Genomic DNA, 20,356 nt, shown 5'->3' on the forward strand with positions numbered 1-20,356 from the left:
TTGTATGTGCACGTGTGCGTGTGTGTTGTGTGTGTATGTGTATGTGGTGTATGTGTATATGTGGTGTGGGTATGTGGTGTGTGTATGGTATGTTGTATGTGGTGTGTGTGTGTGTGTGTGTGGTATGTTGTATGTGTGGTGTGTGTGTGTGTGTGTGTGTGGTATGTTGGCTGGAGGAAAAGAGGTTTGTTGGTGTGTGGAGAAAGTGAAGTAGGAAGTATATAGGTTTCAGTTTCCCCATCCATAAATAGGGACAATAATAACTGCTTTGTTTATCACCAGCACTAGCCAAAATGGGGCAGGGTGGGTAGATACCCACAGAGAGATTAGGAAAAGGGGTCTGGAATAAATGATCACATATACATAGTCATATTGTCTCCCCCCATTCTTTTAGTAAATAAGATGAGGAAAGAGATGAACTATAAAACTAGGTACATTTTTTTAATGAACTACAAACTAAATTACAAGTAACGTTAATAGCAGGAGCACGCAAGGACAAGGGTGACAGAGACAAAATCATAAAAGAAAAACTGCTTTTTTTTAGCACTGTCATTACAAAACTTCAAGGTGCACATGGCAACAAATGCACCCACTCTGACCAAAAAAAAAAAAAAAAAGCCAACTCTACTATTGGATAAAACCTGAAGTATAAATATAATTGTTCATCCTTCTTTTAAAGAAATATTTTTATCCAATGCCCTCACTCAATCACAGCCCTGTAAAAGTGTCGGCATGCTCAAAATGATGCCTAAACCCTAACTTCCACTCCTATGGGGTAGAAGGTGGACTTCAGAGGAAAATGGGATCAGGAATCCCTGGCAATGGAAGAACTAAGAATACTAAAAGGAAGAGAAAAATTCAAACATCTCTCACCTGCCTCATAAGGCCGTGGTGAAATAGATTGGAATGAAGCACAATCCCTGTCCTAGGGCCTCCCAGACTCCTCATGCCGGTAGAAGGGACAAACATGGGGTCTGGGGCCAATTATTTCTTCTGCAGCCCTATCAGGGCTGAGTCTTGAGTCTCCCAGCCTATTAGGTGAGGCAAAACACTAACTAGGGTATAAACTGATTGGATCTATTTTTTCAAAGGAATTCTTTAAAATAGACTCCTCTCTGTGGTTTTGTTTTACTTGGTTCTCAAAAGCTCCAACTTAGGCCCCTGCTATTGTTTGGCCTTTACAAAAATTGTGGCAGCAGGAAGCTGGGGATCCTGGTCATCCCAAACACTGGAAATAATAATTATGGGGCATTCAAAGATTGGTATGGCAAATCTAATGTGTAGGGAGGCTTTTTTTTAAAAAAAAAACCAACCCTCTTTAGCAATAATTAGGAGAAGGGAGAAAGGATAGTGGAGGCTAACGTAAGTGCATCTAATACTGAAACTTCCTTTCATTTTTACTAGTTCCTCTCTTTCACCCCTGTATTCCCAGAGTTGGCTGGCTAAGACTGGAAGGTGAGTGTTTAAGGCAAGATCAGAGGGCCCACCTGAGTCCAAAGAGCCAGGTCAAGCCCACACTGGAGGAGAGGGTGAAATTAGGGCTGGGGGCTTTGAGAAGGCCATCAGAGTCGAAGATGGGGTACTGGCTTGGTCACATCCTGGAAGAAAGGGTGAGCCAGGGCTGCCTTTGCCGAAATCCGCTTGTTGGGGTCATAGTGCAGCATTTGCTAGAGGGAGAGGGGAGAGATGTATGTTGATTTCAATGATGTGATAGTGGACTAAATGGGCAGCAAGTGTTCCCAGAAATCAGGAAACCAGAACTCCTTCTACCCAAGGCAGAATTCTCACTTCCATCCTCCTGTATCTGAATCAGCATGCCAACAGGGAAAGAAGGAATCAGGGAAATGAAATACTGAGGCCCAGAGTTCAGGGTCTCATCCTTCCTTTATCCTGTAAAATCCCTTCCCTGGAAGAAATGAATGAGGGGAAGCAGGTGCCCACTCTCACCGATAACAGGCTCCGTCCATCTTCATCCAGGGGAGGTACAACTTTACTAAAATCTTGTCGGGCCCACTTGGGGAAACTTGGTTTGTAATCAGGCATAGAAGTAACTCCTGGCCACACCACCTCATCTGGGGTCCCCAGAGTCCGAAAGATCCGGAAGAGCTGGTCAATCTCAGAATCTCCAGGGAATAGGGCCCGGCGAGTCACCTGAAAATGGGGAAAGAGGAAATACCAAGACCCACATTGACGTCAGTCAAAACTGTCCTCTATACAAAGGAGTTCCCACAGGCAGTGAAAGGTCAGCAGGGCCCCATGACTCCCTCCCTAGGGCCTTTCATGGGGTCGGTCACACAGAACCTGAGACAAAGAAGTCCCTTCATCTGTCTCCTTGCCCCCTCCTTCCTTCCCCCAACCATGACTTTGCAGATCCCCAAGGCTGGGTGGGGCTGGGAGGGGGTGAATGTCTGGGGTGCCACTGACATGTAGCAAAGGGATCCCAAGCCACTCACGGGGTGTGGGGTAGACACTGCGGTCATCCCCCAACCTTGTGATGCAGCCACTTCTAGATAGGAGCACAGCGGGCAGAGACTCTGTCTTCCATTTCTTCTGTGTTCCCCACAGCACCTAGCATGGTGCTAGGTACACACTAGGTGCTTAACAAATATTTTTTGATGAATTGAGAGAGGAATATGGGCAATTGTAAGGTAATGCTTTGGGGGATAAATGCACATTACATATGTATAGGCTAAGGGTCTTTAAGCTCTTGGTTACAACACAGATAAAGGACCATAAAACATTGCTGATTTGAAGCCTCGGCCTACTGCACTGCGCTGTTGTATTAAAGGAGATGGGAGCTTCTACATAAGGCCAGGCCTCAAGGATCCTTCAGTCTGAAAAGCCAGAGGTTGAAAGGGGATGTGATCTAAATCTTTTTTTTTTTTTAATAAAGATGGGGTTTTAGGGCCGGGTGCAGTGGCTCATGCCTGTAATCCTAGCACTTTGGGAGGCTGAGGCGGGTGGATCACGAGGTCAAGAGATCAAGACCATCCTGGTCAACATGGTGAAACCCCATCTCTACTAAAAATACAAAAAATTAGCTGGGCATGGTGGCACGTGCCTGTAATCCCAGCTACTCAGGAGGCTGAGGCAGAAGAATTGCCTGAACCCAGGAGGCGGAGGTTGCGGTGAGCTGAGATCGCGCCATTGCACTCCAGCCTGGGTAACAAGAGCGAAACTCCGCCTCAAAAAAAAAAAAAAAAAAAGATGGGGTTTTACCATGTTGGTCAGGCTGGTCTTGAACTCCCGACCTCAGGTGATCTGCCCACCTTGGCCTCCAAAGTGCTTGGATAACAGGCGAGAGCCACCATGCCCCACCAATCTTTTTTTTTTTTTGAGATGGAGTCTCGCTCTGTCACCTGGGCTGGAGTGAAGTGGTGCGATTTCATCTCACTGCAACCTCCGTCACTCAGGTTCAAGCGATTCTCCTGCCTCAACCTCCCAAATAGCTGGGATTACAGGTGTTTGTACCACCATACCCGGCTAATTTTTGTATTTTTTGTATAGATGAGGTTTCAGCATGTTAGCCAGGCTGGTCTTGAACTCCTGTCCTCAGGCAACCCACCCACCTCAGCCTCCCAAAGTGCTGGGATTACAGGCATGAGCCACTGCGCCCTGTCTAAATCTGCAGTTTAAATGAAGGGTGTGAACAAAGTGACCACAACTGGCTTCACTACATTCCTGGCACCATACAACAAGGTCTACAGGCCTTGAAGTGAAGCCCTAAAATAAAAGAGGCACTAAATGGAATCATTCTCCCAAATATATGCAGACTATGGTTAAAACAGATGCAGAAATGTTTTACCTCATTTCAGGGATAGAGATGTATACTAGGTACTAAGGCTGTTGTTGGATATCCTAACATTGTGGTTGATATTGGGGTAACAGTTGCATCCTTTCCTCACCATTCCCCTTGGTGCTACTTTAGAAAGAGAACCCTGTGATAGAAGCATCATAGGTCTGGGCCAAGAACAGTTCTGTTGTTCTTGGATGTGGGGAGAACGGGGCTGGGTGGAACTTGGGCAAGCCTCCATACCATCTCAGCAAAGATGCAGCCCAGGCTCCAGATGTCCACAGCTGTGGAGTAGTATTTGCAGCCCAGGAGGATTTCAGGAGCTCGGTACCACAGGGTGACCACCTGAGGGACAAGAATAGGGAGGGTGGGGTGGTTTATAGGGTACAGAGAGTCCCAAATCTCAGTTCCTCAGCATTACTCTGCTAACTCTTGGCCTCTTAACAAGCAGTTTCCTTCCCTCCATCTTTGCCCTCCCACTGATTTTCAGTCCATAGTTCTGGAGACCATGTTTTCTGAAACCCCAATTTGAGATCTTTCTGGAAAAACTTGAGACAAATGGTCATCATAATTTTATTTGATTTTTTATTTCTGTAGAGAGTGGTCTTGCTATGTTGCCCATGATGGTCTCGAACTCCTGGGCTCAAGTGATTATCCCACCTCAGCCTCCCAAAGTGTTGGTATTACAGGCGTGAGCCCAGTTAGCAACACAGTATGAATTCCATGCATACCCTAGGACTCTTTAGGATGTCAAGAGATTACTTCTACCTAGTAAGAAACTGTTGGCCAGATATTTTTAGTAACTTTGTGAATGCCCTAGTTAACACCTCTTGGGAAACTCAGAGAAGAAAGGCAAAAAGGGACTCACCTCATGGGTATAAGTACGAACAGGGACTCCAAAAGCTCTGGCTAGTCCAAAGTCTGCTAGCTTGATGGACCCTTCTGTGTTTATAAGCAGATTCTGAGGCTTAAGGTCTCGGTGTAGGACCCGATGAGAATGGCAGAAAGCTAGGCCCTGGAGCAGCTGGAATAGATAGCTCTGACAAAGGAGAAAGAGAGGACTGTGTTTCTTCACCACAATGAGCAGATTGGGTTTGCTCTGCGCCCCCATGGTTCTACTAAGGCCTTTACTGCGTTGGATTATAATTACATATTTACAAGGTATTTCTCCCATTAAACTGTCAGCCCAGAGAGGATAAGGAGCAAGTCTTACTCAACTTTGCATTCCTTTTCTATATGCTGCGCATTGAATAAATGTTTGTTAATAGATTCAAAGTAGCTCTGGGAGTGAAGAATCCAGCCCTAAAATAGATAATAGACTCATTGGCTAGTTCTTCCACCAAACAGAAGGGCTTTTTGGAGGAATTTACCAGGTGCTCTCAAATCCCATTTATCTGAGTTTCATCTGACCTCCCACCTGAGTTGCTAGGTTGACTCACTAGAGTTTCAACTTTGATTCTTCAGTCCAACCCTGGAGTTAATGAGTATAATGAGCAGGGAAGAAGACACAAAAAGAAGGGGAGTGTGTGTGTGTAGTAGATGAGGGCTCAGAAGAAGGCCAAGATCATAAAATATCACCCAGAATTGCCTGCCATCAGTCCCCCAAGACACGTCCATGATAGGGGGGAGCTGATGAGAAGCATTACCTTGATGAGGGGAAGAGGAATGCCAGTGAGAGCAGAGGCATCCATGAATTTCTTGAGATCTTGGTGCAGAAATTCAAAAACCAGGTAGAGTTTATTTTCTGTGTGAATGACATCCAGCAGCCTAGAGAAGGAAAGGTCAAGGAAATGGAGGTGCGAGAGAGAGAAATGGCCACACTGTACAGACAGAACTCATCCTTCTTTCCAACTGGATCTACTCTCAGACACATACTTACTTGACAATATTAGGATGGTTAAGCTCCTTAAGCAGAGAGATCTCTCGGATGGCAGTACTGGGCACACCCTCAGTCTCACTTGGAGAGGTTGGGAAAACAGAGATGGGAATATGGTTACAAACACTCCTTTTTCCCCCTCCCAGTCATTTCTTTCCCCCAAGGAGGCACCACCCAGCACCCCCTAGGAAAGTGAGAGAAGAGAAAGGGTGCTGGAAGGAGCTAATTCCTGGGTAGTCAGGGTGTGGCTTTTGGACATATTAAGGTCATTATCTCCTCTTTTCCCAGGGGTAGGTAAGTAAAGCTGCCTGGTGAAGGTAAAGCAGGGAGACTGTAACGGGTGAGAAAATAAAAAATAAATTTAAAAATGCAGGAGTAGCACCCAACCTCCCCAGAGGGGCCAGTGAGGTTCAACTGCCATTCTTTGGAAAGAGGAGAGAATTCTTAGGTGAGGGTGGGGCAGTGAGGAGGGCTCTTCATTCAGAAAGGCGCTACTCGTCTGTTCCCACATAACTCAACTCCATGGAGAGTCTTGGACTTCATCTCAGAGGCCTCCTTTCTCTCCCCGAGTCTCTGTGGTCGCACAATTTGGGGACGCCATCGGGCTCAGTTTGAGAAGAAAGTTTTCCATAGATTCTACACCACCCTGTACTCTCCACCTTCTACAGGCCCCCAACCCACCCCTCTACTTCTAAAGAAGTCCCTCCCTGCTCTCTTCCGGTCGCTGGACCGCTACCCGCCCGTGGGGGGTTGGGGGGCACAGTTAAGGAGGTCCCCTTAGGAGTCCCGGGTACAGAGGCCACTCACGTGTCCAGGCGGATTTTCTTAAGCGCCACAACTTCTCCCGTCAACTTGTTTCTGGCTTTGTACACAACTCCGTACGTGCCCTCTCCGATCTTTTCCACCTTTTGGAAGTTCTCCATGAAGCGCCAGCGAGTTGGGTCTGCCCGGCCCTGGAGCGGGGGCCTGGGAACCCTGCAGAAGGCGGTCCCTAGCTCTCGGAGGCCGAGGAGGGGGAAACAGGGCCCAGTACCGTGGCCCGGCGTCGGGATGGAACGCTGTATACCTCTCGCTCTTGTCAATTTGGCCAACTTGAAACAATGTTGCCGCCTCCCCCAGAGTTCCCGACCGCCACCAGAGGCCCCGCCCCACCTTCCCGCGTTTCCCTGGCTCCGCCCCCAGACCTTCTTATTGGTCAACGTCAGAGCGGGGGGGGCAGCCCAGAGCTCCTCCCCGCAAATGACCCCGCCCCAGGCAAGTTTGGTTCTTGGGGGCTAGACAAGTTTCTTTCCCGGTGGGGCGGCTGAACACTCTTTCCAAGTACCTGCTTAGGGTCCGAGTTTCTATGTTTCTAGTCTGTAGGGATTTCTTGATTTCTAACTCACTATTTCCACCACTCCCGGGGAAAATATGTATCGACTTAAGGTTAAATTCCACCTGGCCCAGGAGCCTCCTTTGAAAAGCAGGAAGTCAGGGATCTCGTTGTAAAGGATTCCTTGGCCTCGGAAGAGTCGTTGCCTCCGCCTCATAGCCTACCCCAACGCTGTCTCTGTTTTGGGGTGCAGGGTTCTTTTTGTTTCCTTTTTATTGAGACGGAGTTTCCCTCTTGTTGCCCAGGCTGTAGTGCAATGGCGCGATCTCGGCTCACCGCAACCTCCGCCTCCCGAGTTCTAGCAATTCTCCTGCCTCAGCCTCCCGAGTGGCTAGGGTTACAGGCATGTGCCACCATGCCCGGCTAATTTTGTATTTTTAGTAGAGATGGGGTTTCTCCATGTTGGCCAGGCTGGTCTTGAACTCCTGACCTCATGATCCACCCGCGTCAGCCTCCCAAAGTGCTGGGATTACTTACAGGTGCGAACCACCGCGCCCGCCCTTGTTTCTGTCTATTTGAGAAATTCCTGGTTTAATTCACTCTCCCATGATGAACTGTTGTGTCTGGTATGTGTTATGCAGCTGCCTTTCAGTCAGCTCTTGCCCGAGAGTGTATCAAGATGAGAATGACCCTGTGAAACCAGAAACTGTCATTGAGTAGCAGGATGGGAAAGCAATGTCTAGGGCCCAGGTTCCCTTTGTCAGTTTGTTTTTTCTTTTTCCTCTCCTCCGGCCCCTCCCAGGCATTCTCTGAAGGAGAAGAGGAAGGGCTATGCAAATGAGCACCCTTTTCTTATATAGGGGCCTATCCCAGCCCCTCAGTGTCTTTGGTTGCTGGAGGGAAGAACACAATGCGTCTGGTGATGAAAAGGTGCTTTCTCCATTTGGCTGTGATAGGTGCTTTACTGGCTGTGGGGGCTACAAAAGGTATGTGCGGATATGTGGACATGAGCAAGTGTGAACTTGGGGATGAATTCCCCTGCTCTGGTTTCTCTCCTCCTAATGGGAGATACTGGCAATATTTCAGGCTTCTCCCTCCTATTTGGTTTGTGAGGTTGTGGGCACCTGGGCTCCCTCCCTACATGGAGATTTGGGATTGAGCCTGAAAATAATTTCATATGCTTGGAGGGGCGAAGGATAGAAGGTCTGTGGCACTGATTCTGAGGCTTCCTTGGCAGTGAGCTGGAGCAGGGGCTCCAAAGGGATGAAATGTCTCTTGGGGTGGGGGATTTAAAGTGGGGAGTCAGAAAATGTGGTATTGGGTAAGAAGACTAAGGAGATACATCTCTTGGGATGGGTACGGGTGAACACAGCCCAGAAATTTTGTTCTGGGACTGAGAGAGAGATAGGCAAAGGGGTCTCAGCTGAGCATCACATGAAAAGGCTCTGGGGGATTGGGCCTCGTGACAGGAGCGGGGGAGGGGGGGTGGAGGGGGGTGGTTGGTGAGAGGGTCTGGAATGTCTCGTGCTGCTCTGAGGAGGGAGAGTTGGAAGTGGAGAAAGAATAGGGTATCTTATGACTTCTCCTGCTTTAGTGGTAGGATGCTCAATGAGATGATCCAGATTCTCCCCCAGCAGAGTCAACTAGGGTTACAGCACACATTAGAAAGGGATGAGTCCTGGTGCAGTGGCTCACACCTGTAATCCCAGCATTTTGGGAGGCTGAGGCGGGTGGATCACTTGAGGTCAGGAGTTCAAGACCAGACTGGCCAATATGGTGAAACCCCATCTCTACTAAAAATACAAAAATTAGCTAGCATGGTGGTGCATGCCTGTCATCCCAGCTACTCGGGAGGCTGAGGCACAAGAATCACTTGAACCTTGAACCTGGAAGGTGGAGGTTGCAGGGAGCCAAGATCGTGCCACTGCATTCCAGCTGGGGCAACAGAGCAAGACTCTGTGTGGGTAACACCCCCCGTGGTTACCGAGGAAGAACTGTGCAGACCCCAGGCACAATTAGTGCCTGAAGTATAACTTACTGCTTGCTATATTTAGCTTATATATACAATTATACTTAGTTCCATATAATCTTTCCATATAATTATGTAGGTATTGTAGTTGGAGCTGTACTAACACATTTAGTGCTGATTTATATAATTTTTCTATATAACCATATAGTAGTTTGTAGTAGGAGGAATGCCTAGAGCAGTTACAAAGCAGAAGCAGTACATGGGAAAACAGCCAGACCAGGACAAGAACCAAAGACCCAGGCGGTAGCATCCCTGCCTGAAAGGGCATATGCTGTATGGCAGGCTTGGAGCAAGAGCCTCTCCTCCTATAAAGGAGTTGTAGTACCTTGCATCCAGTTCCTGTGAAAAGTAAGCCTTAGGCCTAAGATCCTGGAAATGACTAAGGGAAAAGAACCCCTCTGGTGTGACCAGTCATGGCAGCTGTACACCCTGTCAGTCTTTTTTCACTTCTGTGCTAGCTCAAATCATCCTTCCATAAATATCTTAAGAGAAGAGCACAAGTCTGTCAGCTCCCACTGTATTGGCTTACAGTATCCTTCTATTATAAATTATTTGAAGCCTCTAGCCCCCAGATAAGAAGTGTTGAGCACGACACCTGTTGCACACAGCCCACCTCCTTGCCTTGGTGACCTAATGGGGGTGGACCCCTTTTCTGTACACGACCCTCTACTACTGCACATGGCACCATCCCCTACTGTGCACGGCCCATCTCTCTGCCCAGGTGACATAATGGGGTGGCCCCCTTGCTTGTGACTCATGTGATTATGTATGTCCTATTACTAAGCCTATAGATAATAAGCTCACTTACAACCCTACCCCCTACTTGTACCTAATAAATATGGATGCTTCTGGGCATTCTGGGGCCTTGCCTGTCTCCGCTTATAGGCGGCATGGGTCCCCGAGTCCAGATGCTCTTCACTAGTTCTTCAGTGTCCTGTCTCTTTACTTCTTGGATCCTGTACCTCAGCACAGCATAAGGGACACCCCACAACCCTGTGGGGCCAACAGTCCTACACTCTGTCTCAAGAAAAAAAAAAAGACAGAAAAGAAAGGAGATAAGGAGGCCAGGTGTGGTGGCTCATGCCTGTAATCCCAGCACTTTGGGAGGCTGTGGCCATAGTATTGCTTGAGTCTAGGAGTTCAAGACCAGCCTGAGCAACATAGCGAGACCCTGTCTCTACAAAAGGTAAAAAAATTAGCCAGGCCTGGGGGTGAATACCTATGGTCCTAGCTACTTGGGAGGTTACTCAGGAAGATGGCTTCAGCCTAGGAGTTTGAGGCTGCAGTGAGTGATGAATGTGCCATTGCACTGCAGCCTGGGTAAAACAGCAAAGCCCTATATCCAAAAAAAAAAAAAAGAAAAGAAATATGGGGTGAGGATAGTTTCTGCTGTGCTGAAATACATACATCATATCCCATCCCCTCCTCTCTCCCTAGATGCTTAGTCTCACAGATTTCTAGGAAGTTCTCCTTGATCTGACTTCCCTCACTGTGCTGCAGTTTCTTCTTCTTTTACTATATTCCTTAATGTGTTCTGGAAAGACTCTGTTCACATCCACCCACCTAAGGCTCTTAAAAGATTGTACTTATATTTTGGATCCTGATTTAAAAAATCATAAGACATTTTTCTAGATATTCATGAAAGTTTATATGGACTGGGTTTGATAATTTTGTCTAGCATGAAATGACATTTTGCTTATGCAAGAAAATACTCATATTTCTTATAGATACATACTAAATTTGTAGGGTTAAAATAACAAGATGTTTGGGATTTGCTTTTAAATAGTTTAGCCAAAACAAAAACAACTAGTAAGGATAAAGAAAGCAAATTTGGCATGGTGGTGATAGTTGTTGGACCTGGGTGGGGCAGATAGAGGTCCAGCATATCCTTTTTTTCTCAGACCTCTCTTGGTCAGTTACAATAATTTTTGTCTTCCCTGTCCCCATCCCCAATCTCTGCCTGCCTCTAATCCATCCTTTTTACTGCTTGCCATTGTGATCTTTCTAAAATGCAAATTTGATCACATTCAAAAGTAAATTTTATGGTATGTGAATTATGTCTCAATTTAAAACAAAACAGGCCAGGCGCGGTGGCTCACGCCTGTAATCCCAGCACTTTGGGAGGCTGAGGCAGATTGATCACTTGAGTTCAGGAGTTTGAGACTAGCCTGGCCAATATGGCAAAACTCTGTCTCTATTAAAAATACAAAAATTAGGCTGGGCCTAATAATCCCAGCACTTTGGGAGGCTGAGGCAGACGGATCACTTGAGTTCAGGAGTTTGAGACTAGCCTGGCCAATATGGCAAAACTCTGTCTCTATTAAAAATACAAAAATTAGGCCGGGCCTAATAATCCCAGAACTTTGGGAGGCCGAGGCGGGTGGATCACAAGGTCAAGAGATTGAGACCATCCTGGTCAACAAGATGAAACCCCGTCTCTACTAAAAATACAAAAATTAGCTGGGCATGGTAGTGCGTGCCTGTAGTTCCAGCTACTCAGGAGGCTGAGGCAGGGGAGAATTGCTTGAACCCAGGAGGCGGAGGTTGCGGTGAGCCGAGATCATGCCATTGCACTCCAGTCTGGGTAACAACAGCGAAACTCCATCTCAAAAAAAAAAAAAAATTAATTGGGTGTGGTGGTGGGCACCTGTAGTCCCAGCTACTTGGGAAGCTGAGGCACAAGAACTGCTTGAGCCCAGGAAGCAGAGACTGCAGTGAACTGAGATCATGCCACTGCATTCTAGCCTGGGTGGCAGAGTGAGACTCCATCTCAATAATAATCATAATGAATTAATAAATAAGTGAGGGCTTTTTTGTGTGTTTTTTTTTGTTTTTGTTTTTGAGTTGGAGTCTCCCTCTGTTGCCAGGCTGGAGTGCAGTGGCATGATGTCTGCTCAATGCAACCTCTGCCTCCTGAGTTCAAGTGATTCTCCTGCCTCAGCCTCCTGAGTAGCTGGGACTACAGGCTCGTGTCACCATGCCCAGCTAATGTTTTGTATTTTTAGTAGAGACGGGGTTTCACCGTGTTGGGCAGGATAGGCTCAAACACCTGACCTCAGGTGATCCACCTGCCTTGGCCTCCCAAAGTTCTGGGATTACAGGCATGAGCCACTGTGCCTAACCAAATAAATGAGTTTTTAAAATGCACTTTGAATGCAAGAATGAATGGGGTGACATGAATAGAGTGTTATTCCTGAGAAGGAACTGAAAGGATCCTAGAATCCTCATGGCACATTCCTTTTAGGACCTAGAAACCAGGACTGGCTTGCTGTCTCAAGGCAACTCAGAATCAAAGCCTGGAATAGGCAGCTCTATCCAGAGTGGACAGAGGCCCAGAGACTTGACTGCTGGAGAGGTAGGAACTTGGAAGTTCCAGGGGAGGGCATGGTGGGGAAAAAAAGCAAGATGACCTGCATTGAGTATAGCTTGGGAAGATAAGGAGGGGAAACGTATACAGGGAGGGGAAGCCCAGGAGTCCTAGCTAATGTAGCTTTCTTTCCCAGGTGGTCAAGTGTCCCTCAAGGTCAGTAATGATGGGCCTACACTGATTGGTGCAAATGCCTCCTTCTCTATTGCCTTGAACTTCCCTGGAAGCCAAAAGGTACTGCCAGATGGGCAGGTTATCTGGGTCAACAATACTATCATCAATGGTGAGTACTTCTCTATTCTAGGTCCTTATTCCTAGGGCTCAGTTTCTCTGGTATGCCCAACGAGCTCAGGGAATGCCCCTTCCTCCTCTACTTTTTAAAACAAGTTATATGTATGATATATACTCATTATAGTTAGAAAACACAGATAAAAGGCCAGGCATGGTGGCTCACACCTATAATCTCAGCACTTTGGGAGGTTGAGGCAGGTGGATCACCTGAGGTCAGGAGTTCAAGCCCATCCTGCCCAACATGGTAAAACCCTGTCTCTACTAAAAATACAAAACATTAGCTGGGCATGGTTGTGCATGCCTGTAGTCCCAGCTACTCAGGAGTCTGAGGTGGGAAGCTGAGGCAGGAGAATCGCTTGAACCTGGGAGGTAAAAGTTGCAGTGAGCCGAGATTGAGTCACTGCACTCCAGCCTGGCAACAAAGCAAGACTCTGTCTCAAAAAAGAAAAGAAAGAAAGAAAAGGAAAGAAAAGAAAGAAAACACAGAAAAAGAAAATTACAGCTGTAGTCCTCGCTACTCAGGAGTCTGAGGTGGGAGGATCATGAGCCTGGGAGGCTGAGGCTGCATGATCACGCCACTGCACTCCAGTCAGGGTGACAGACTGAGACCCTGTCTCAAAAAAGCAAACAGAAAATAAAATTACATGTGAGAATTACAGGAGCTACAATAAAAGAAAAGAAAATTACAGTTTCTAAAGTAAAGGACAGCAGAATTCAGGGGACCTAGAAGTTGAAAAGACCTATATTTAAACTTGTCATTGATATGTGACCTTGGGCAAGTTACTTATTTTGTTCTTTCCCCTTCCCCTTCCCCTTCCCCTTCCCCTTCCCCGTCCCCTTCCCCTTCCTTCCCCTTCCCCTTCCCCTTCCCCTTCCCCTTTCCCTTCCCTTCCCTTCCCTTCCCTTCCCTTCCTTCCCTCTTTCTTTTTTGAGGCAGAGTCTTGCTCTGTTGCCAGGTTGGAGTGTAGTAGTGTGATCTTGACTCACTGTAAACTCCGCCTCCTGGGTCCAGGCGATTCTCCTGCCTCAGCCTCCGGAGTAGCTGGGACTACAGGTGCCTGCCATCATGCCCGGCTAATTTTTTCTATTTTAGTAGAGATGGGGTTTCACCATGTTAGGCAGGATGGTCTCAATCTCCTGACCTCGTGATCCAGCCACTTTGACCTCCCAAAATACTGGGATTACAGGCGTGAGCCACTGCGCCTGGCCTCTATTTCCTTTGTTTTGAGACAGAGTCAGGCTCTGGCTGTGTTGCCCAGGCTGGAGTGCAGTGGTAGGAACTAACTCACTGCAACCTCTGCCTCCCCAGTTCAAGCGATCCTCCTTTCTCAGCCTCAGGAGTACAGGTGTGTGCTACCATGCCCAGCTAATTCTTTTGTATTTTTAGTAGAGACAGGGTTTCACCATGTTACCCAGGCTGCTCTCGAACTCCTGAGCTCAAGTGATCTGCCTACCTCATTGTGTTTCCGTTTCCGAAGCAAAAAAGATTGTTGTAAGGATTAGAATGTGATAACATGTGTAAAGTACTTAACATAGTGTCTGCTCTAGCCTACAGTAAAGGCTAAATAAATGTTTTCTAGTGCAGTTATTTATTTAGTTTGAGATGGAGTCTCCCTCTGTCACCCAGGCTGCAGTGTAGTGGCGTGATCTCAGCTCACTGCAACTTCCTACTCCCTGGTTCAAGGGATTCTGCCTCAGCCTTCCAAGTAGCTGGGATTATAGGCACATGCTACCACACCCAACTAATTTTTGTTTTCTTAGTAGAGACAGGGTTTCACCATGTTGGCCAGGATGGTCTTGATCTCCTGACCTCATGATCTACCCGCCTTGGCCTCCCAAAGTGCTGGGATTACAGGAGTGAGCCACTGCGCCCAGCCCCCTAGTACTGTTATTTTTATTCCACTAGCTAGAGCAAATCACTCTAAATATTTTGATATGTGTATATATATATTCTTTTCTTTCCTTCTTCTTATTTATTTATATTTTTTTAGAGTCAGGGTCCTTTTCTGTGTCCCAGGCTGGAGTACAGTGGCACGATCATAGCTAATTGCTACCTCAACCTGAGCTGAAGTGATCCTCCTTCCTCAGCCCCTGGAGTAGCTGGAACTTCAGGTGCATACCACCACACCTGGCTAATTTTTTAAAAATGTGTTTTGTAGACACAGGATCTTACTATGTTGATCAGGCTGGTCTTGCATTCCTAGCCTCAAGCAATCCTCCCACCTCACCTTCCCAAAGTGCTGGATTTACAGCCATGAGCCACCACACCTGACCAATTAAATTATAGCTTCTGGCCAGGCACGGTGGCTCCTGTCTGTAAACCCAGCACTTTGGGAGGCTGAGGTGGGAGGATTGCTTAAGCCCAGGAGTTCGAGACCAGCCCTGGCAACATAGCAAGACCCTGTCTCTACAAAACATAAATAAAATTATCTGAGTATGGTGGCACATACCTTTAGTCCCAGCTACTCAGGAGGCTGAAGTGGGAGGATTGCTTGACACTGGGAGGTTGATGCTGCAGTGAGCTGTGATCGTGCCACTGTACTCCAGTCTGGGCATCAGAGTAACACACTGTCTTCAAAAAAAAAAAAAAAAAAAAAATGTAGTCTCCTGACTCTAAGTCCCCAACTACCACCCCAAATGGTTATGCCATGAAGAATGTATTTTCGGCCAGACGCGGTGGCTCACGCCTGTAATCCCAGCACTTTGGGAGGCCGAGGCGGGTGAATCACGAGGTCAAGAGATCAAGACCATCCTGGTCAACATGGTGAAACCCCGTCTCTACCAAAAATACAAAAAATTAGCTGGGCATGGTGGCGTGTGCCTGTAATCCCAGCTACTCAGGAGGCTGAGGCAGGAGAATTGCCTGAACCCAGGAGGCGGAGGTTGCAGTGAGCCAAGATCGCGCCATTGCACTCCAGCCTGGGTAACAAGAGCAAAACTCCGTCTCAAAAAAAAAAAAAAAAAGAATGTATTTTCTAGCTATGGAATACTCCCAGAGTCCCTCTCTGATACCCTGGGAGCAACTTAAGTGGTTTTAGTACATAAAAAAGAATGCCAGGATTTAAGAGTGACTCTGTATTTACCTTTCAGGGAGCCAGGTGTGGGGAGGACAGCCAGTGTATCCCCAGGAACCTGACGATGCCTGCATCTTCCCTGATGGTGGACCTTGCCCATCTGGCCCTTGGTCTCAGAAGAGAAGCTTTGTTTATGTCTGGAAGACCTGGGGTGAGGAACTCCCTTCTTGGCCTGTCATCTACACTTGTGTTCATTTCTTTCTCCCTGATCACCTTTATTTTAGCTGCCCCTTCCCCCTTAACTTCTGTGATTTTCTCTAATCTTCATTTTCCTCTGGAATCCTTTCTCTTCCATAGCGCCTAGCCCCCTTCAACTCTATCATAATTCTTTCTGGCATTATGAAATGTGCCAGAAGCCTAGTAGAGGAATCCTCTTCCTCAATTGTGGTCCTACCCCAAGGAATGCCCCATTAAGACCCCTTCCCTGTCCCCGCATATCACCACCTTCTAAACACCCTCAGAAGTAATCATACCTTCTGACCTCCCATCTCCAGTGCCCTGTTTCTAAGCCTGTCCCTCAGTTCCCTTTGAGGAATAATGTTCTCTTCCTTGCTTTTCATTCCAAAAACTTCAGGCCAATACTGGCAAGTTCTAGGGGGCCCAGTGTCTGGGCTGAGCATTGGGACAGGCAGGGCAATGCTGGGCACACACACCATGGAAGTGACTGTCTACCATCGCCGGGGATCCCGGAGCTATGTACCTCTTGCTCATTCCAGCCTGGCCTTCACCATTACTGGTAAGGGTTTAGGAAGGGGCAAGACCAGTTGTAGGGCAAGAGAAGGCAGGAAGGCTTGAATAAACTGGAAAGGGGAAAGGTGAACTAGTGTGCAAACTTAAAGGGGCAGGGCTAGGAAGACCCAGGCAGAGAAATATGAGGCTTAGCACCAGTGAAGGGCCAGCCAGTCAGCTTGGGGTTGGAGGGGAAGCTGTGGCTCGGGCCTGGTTCTCACCTTTTCTGGCTCCAATCCCAGACCAGGTGCCTTTCTCTGTGAGTGTGTCCCAGCTGCAGGCCTTGGATGGAGAGAACAAGCACTTCTTGAGAAATCAGCCTCTGACATTTGCCCTCCAGCTCCATGACCCCAGTGGCTATCTGGCTGAAGCTGACCTCTCCTACACTTGGGACTTTGGAGACAGTAGTGGAACCCTGATCTCTCGGGCACTTGTGGTCACCCACACTTACCTGGAGCCTGGCTCAGTCACTGCCCAGGTGGTCCTGCAGGCTGCCATTCCTCTCACCTCCTGTGGCTCCTCCCCAGTTCCAGGCACCACAGATGGGTACAGGCCAACTGCAGAAGCCCCTAACACTACAGCTGGCCAAGTGCCTACTACAGAAGTGATGGGTACTACACCTGGTCAGGTGCCAACTGCAGAGCCCTCTGGAACCACAGCTGTGCAGGTGCCAACCAATGAAGTCATAAGCACTGCACCTGTGCAGGTGCCAACTGCAGAAAGCACAGGTACAACACCTGAGAAGGTGCCAGTTTCAGAGGTCATGGGTACCACACTGGCAGAGATGTCAACTCCAGAGGCTACAGGTATGACACCTGCAGAGGAGTCAATTGTAGAGCCTTCTGGAACCACAGCTGCACAGGTAACAACTACAGAGTTGGTAGAGACCACAGCTGGAGAGCTACCTACCCCTGAGCCTGAGGGTCCAGATGCCAGCTCAATCATGCCTACAGAAGCTATTACAGGTAAGAGGACCAGTGCAAATGAAGTTCATGGATGTGGGGTACCCTACTGTACTCTGAAAGTCTCACCCAGGACTCAGATGTTACCCAGTCCTTTGCTTAGCACCATAGTCCCCTCAGAGCTCTCACTGGCCTGGCTGTAAAGCCCTCCAGTATCTCTTTGTTCTTTTCTTTTTTTTTTTTTAAGTAGAGATGGGGTTTTGCCATGTTGGCCAGACTGGTCTCAAACTCCTGACCTCAAGTGATCCACCCACCTTGGCCTCCCAAAGTGCTGGGATTGCAGGTGTGAGCCACCACACCTGGCCTGAAGACCTTTAGTATCTCTTAATAACACAGAATAGATCTGGAGTTCAGGAAACCAAGGTCTTCCCCTAGGCCATGAGGGAAGAGCTTATTGATTCTCTACTGCTGAGAATGGTTGGTGAGGCCAGGGAACAGAACGTGATCATTTACATAATATTTATAGCTCATTTTCTGTTCAAGCATAAATGCACGGAAATCCTTCCCAGATTCTGAGATCCTGATCCTTCCATTTCCCACCCCTGGATTCCCATCCCAAAGCAAAAAGGGAGGAATGAAATAGTGATGCTTAAATGAGTTAACATACGTTGAATGCCTAGCCTAGTACCTGGCATAGTGTGGAGCGTGACAAACATTTGAAGATTTTTTAAAACTCCAACATCACCTAACTGTGTGACTCTGGAGGAGTCATTTTCTTCTTCTGGGCCTCAATTTCCTTATCTATAGAATGAAATTCTGATCTTATCTGATTCCAAGCCAGTGACTCCAGAATGCAGTAACTCTGGTTCAACCTGACAAAGTGCCTGGTTGGCCTCTGCCTCCAGATGAGTCATCTGTCTCTTGATCTTGCCTCCTCAATCCTCTCCTGCCAGGTTCCCTCAGTCCCCTGCTGGATGGTACAGCCACCTTAAGGCTGGTGAAGAGACAGGTCCCCCTGGATTGTGTTCTGTATCGATATGGTTCATTTTCCGTCACCCTGGACATTGTCCGTGAGTCTTGCCTACTTTGGGGGCTGATGGAGGCAGCTGTGTGCTGCCTAGGGCTGGTCAGTGGAAGCATACCTTGGGAAGAATTACTCACCTTGATAGGAAGAATACCCAAATGCCAGAATCCTCATTTGAAGGCACAGGGATGGGATGGGTGGAGCAGCCCTGGGGCTTTCCTGTCTATGAGCTTTTGAGGAGACCTGGTAGAGGAATCCTAACTTGATACTCTTGCAACAACTTTGCAGAGGGTATTGAAAATGCTGAGATCCTGCAGGCTGTGCCATCCAGTGATGGGGATGCATTTGAGCTGACTGTGTCCTGCCAAGGCGGGTGAGTGTCCCACTAGTTGCACTGATAACTCTTGGGTTGACTGTTTCTTTTCTTTTTTCTTTTTCTTTTTTTTTTTTAATTTGAGACAGGATTTCACCATGTTGGTCAGACTGGTCTTGAACTGACCTCAGGTAATCCACCCACCTCGGCCTCCAAAGAGCTGGGATTACAGGCGTGAGCCACCATGCCCGGCTGGGTTGACTGTTTCTTTCTCTGCTCTCTGGCATTCATTGTCCCTTCCCAGATCTCCTTATATATCCTGACACCTCTTTCAGGCTGCCCAAGGAAGCCTGCATGGAGATCTCATCGCCAGGGTGCCATCCCCCTGCCCAGCGGCTGTGCCAGCCTGTGCCACCCAGTCCAGCTTGCCAGCTGGTTTTGCACCAGATACTGAATGGTGGCTCGGGGACATACTGCCTCAATGTGTCTCTGGCTGATGCCAACAGCCTGGCAGTGGTCAGCACCCAGCTTGTCATGCCTGGTAGGTCCTTGGACAAGAGCTAAGATGAGGAAGGGAGTGGGTAGAGGCCAGTTGGCAAGGAGCAGACACTGACTGAAGCAGTGCCTGGGATTCTGCTCACAGGTCAAGAAGCAGGCCTTGGGCAGGCTCCCCTGTTCGTGGGCATCTTGCTGGTGTTGATGGCTGTGGTCCTTGCATCTCTGATATATAGGTAAGGGCCTCACCACACAGTTTCAGACCCCCTTATCCCTTGTTATCACCATTCACTCTTCCTCAAGGGGAGAAGGAACCACCTCTCCCTTTGAGGAAGCATGGTGTCCACGAAAGAGCCCAGGCTTGTAAGTTAGACAGACTTGGGCTGCTGTCTTGCTTGTGGGACCTGGGGGAAGTAGCTTAACCTGTCTAAGCCTCTGAAAAGTAGGTAAACTAACACTTGCTGTTATAAAGATTAACCTCTATGGGGCTGTTATAAAGATTAGAAACAATGTGAGTAAAACACCTGACTCTGAAGCAAGAGTGTAGTAATTGACATTAATGACTGTTGTTAATAATATTGAGAATGGGGGCGGTTTGGGTGAACTGAGTTTTCTACCAGCAAGATGAGCAGATCCCCTAGGCCTGGGGTAGCATAGTCCTCAGCCAGGAAAGCTTATGGGGTGAGGGAGGAATGGACAGAGGTTACTACAGAAATAAGAGAGGGTAAACCCTGGAGGTGAGGAGAAGGGGAAGGAGCTAGGATCAAGGCTAATCAGACTGGGATATGGGTGTGTTTCCTTCTTTGGAGAAGCACAGACAGGCTACCTTTGTCCATTGCTAACAGGTTTACCCCTTCTCCCAATATCAGGCGCAGACTTATGAAGCAAGGGTCAGCCTTCTCTGTTCCCCAGCTGTCACATAGCAGCACTCACTGGCTGCGTCTACCCCACATCTTCCGCACTTGTCCCATTGGTGAGAACAGCCCACTCCTCAGTGGACAGCAGGTCTGAGTACTCCTGTATGATGCCATGATTTTCCTGGGGTTGACAGAAACACCTATATTTCCCCCCCATCTTCCCTGGGAGACTATTATCACCTGAAATAAATACTCAGAACCTGATGCTGGTTTTTTTTTTCTTGCTTCTTGGGA

General features: G+C 47.9%; 2 protein-coding genes across 3 annotated transcripts; one reads left to right on the forward strand and one right to left on the reverse strand.

The window, feature by feature from the left end:
• Positions 1–415: 415 nt before the first annotated feature.
• CDK2 (cyclin dependent kinase 2) lies at positions 416–6,827 on the reverse strand. Its single transcript, XM_002748467.6, has 7 exons — positions 6,477–6,827; positions 5,673–5,750; positions 5,440–5,560; positions 4,662–4,832; positions 4,037–4,138; positions 1,948–2,151; positions 416–1,667 (listed from the first exon to the last, which is right to left on the reverse strand). Exons 1-7 carry the CDS (start codon positions 6,590–6,592, stop codon positions 1,563–1,565), a joined length of 897 nt encoding a protein of 298 aa, XP_002748513.1. The 5' UTR covers positions 6,593–6,827; the 3' UTR covers positions 416–1,562.
• A 1,036-nt stretch (positions 6,828–7,863) lies between these two features.
• On the forward strand, positions 7,864–20,326 carry PMEL (premelanosome protein). 2 transcript variants are annotated; one of them, XM_035256506.3, is made up of 11 exons: positions 7,864–7,967; positions 12,255–12,365; positions 12,514–12,660; positions 15,759–15,893; positions 16,317–16,478; positions 16,714–17,436; positions 18,327–18,443; positions 18,686–18,770; positions 19,046–19,251; positions 19,333–19,441; positions 20,075–20,326. In XM_035256506.3, exons 1-11 carry the CDS (start codon positions 7,892–7,894, stop codon positions 20,214–20,216), a joined length of 2,013 nt encoding a protein of 670 aa, XP_035112397.2. In that variant the 5' UTR covers positions 7,864–7,891; the 3' UTR covers positions 20,217–20,326. The 2 variants fall into 2 exon arrangements, with proteins under 2 accessions (XP_035112397.2, XP_035112398.2); XM_035256507.3 differs by having other exon boundaries at positions 19,354–19,441.
• Positions 20,327–20,356: the final 30 nt, after the last annotated feature.

This window comes from Callithrix jacchus, chromosome 9, assembly GCF_049354715.1.
Source record: "Callithrix jacchus isolate 240 chromosome 9, calJac240_pri, whole genome shotgun sequence".
NCBI lineage: Eukaryota > Metazoa > Chordata > Mammalia > Primates > Cebidae > Callithrix > Callithrix jacchus.

Bases quoted from the DNA above. Each gene is read 5' to 3' on its own strand.
- CDK2 (XM_002748467.6), bottom strand. From the start codon at position 6,592: ATGGAGAACTTCCAAAAGGTGGAAAAGATCGGAGAGGGCACGTACGGA. The intron at 2,152-4,036 runs GTATGGAGGCTT...CCCCATTTTCAG, and splicing joins GCTGCATCTTTGCTGAGATG to GTGACTCGCCGGGCCCTATT. The intron at 1,668-1,947 runs GTGAGAGTGGGC...CTCTCCCTCTAG, and splicing joins ATGGACGGAGCCTGTTATCG to CAAATGCTGCACTATGACCC.
- PMEL (XM_035256506.3), top strand. From the start codon at position 7,892: ATGCGTCTGGTGATGAAAAGGTGCTTTCTCCATTTGGCTGTGATAGGT. The intron at 12,366-12,513 runs GTAGGAACTTGG...TTTCTTTCCCAG, and splicing joins GAGACTTGACTGCTGGAGAG to GTGGTCAAGTGTCCCTCAAG. The intron at 18,444-18,685 runs GTGAGTCTTGCC...ACAACTTTGCAG, and splicing joins CGTCACCCTGGACATTGTCC to AGGGTATTGAAAATGCTGAG.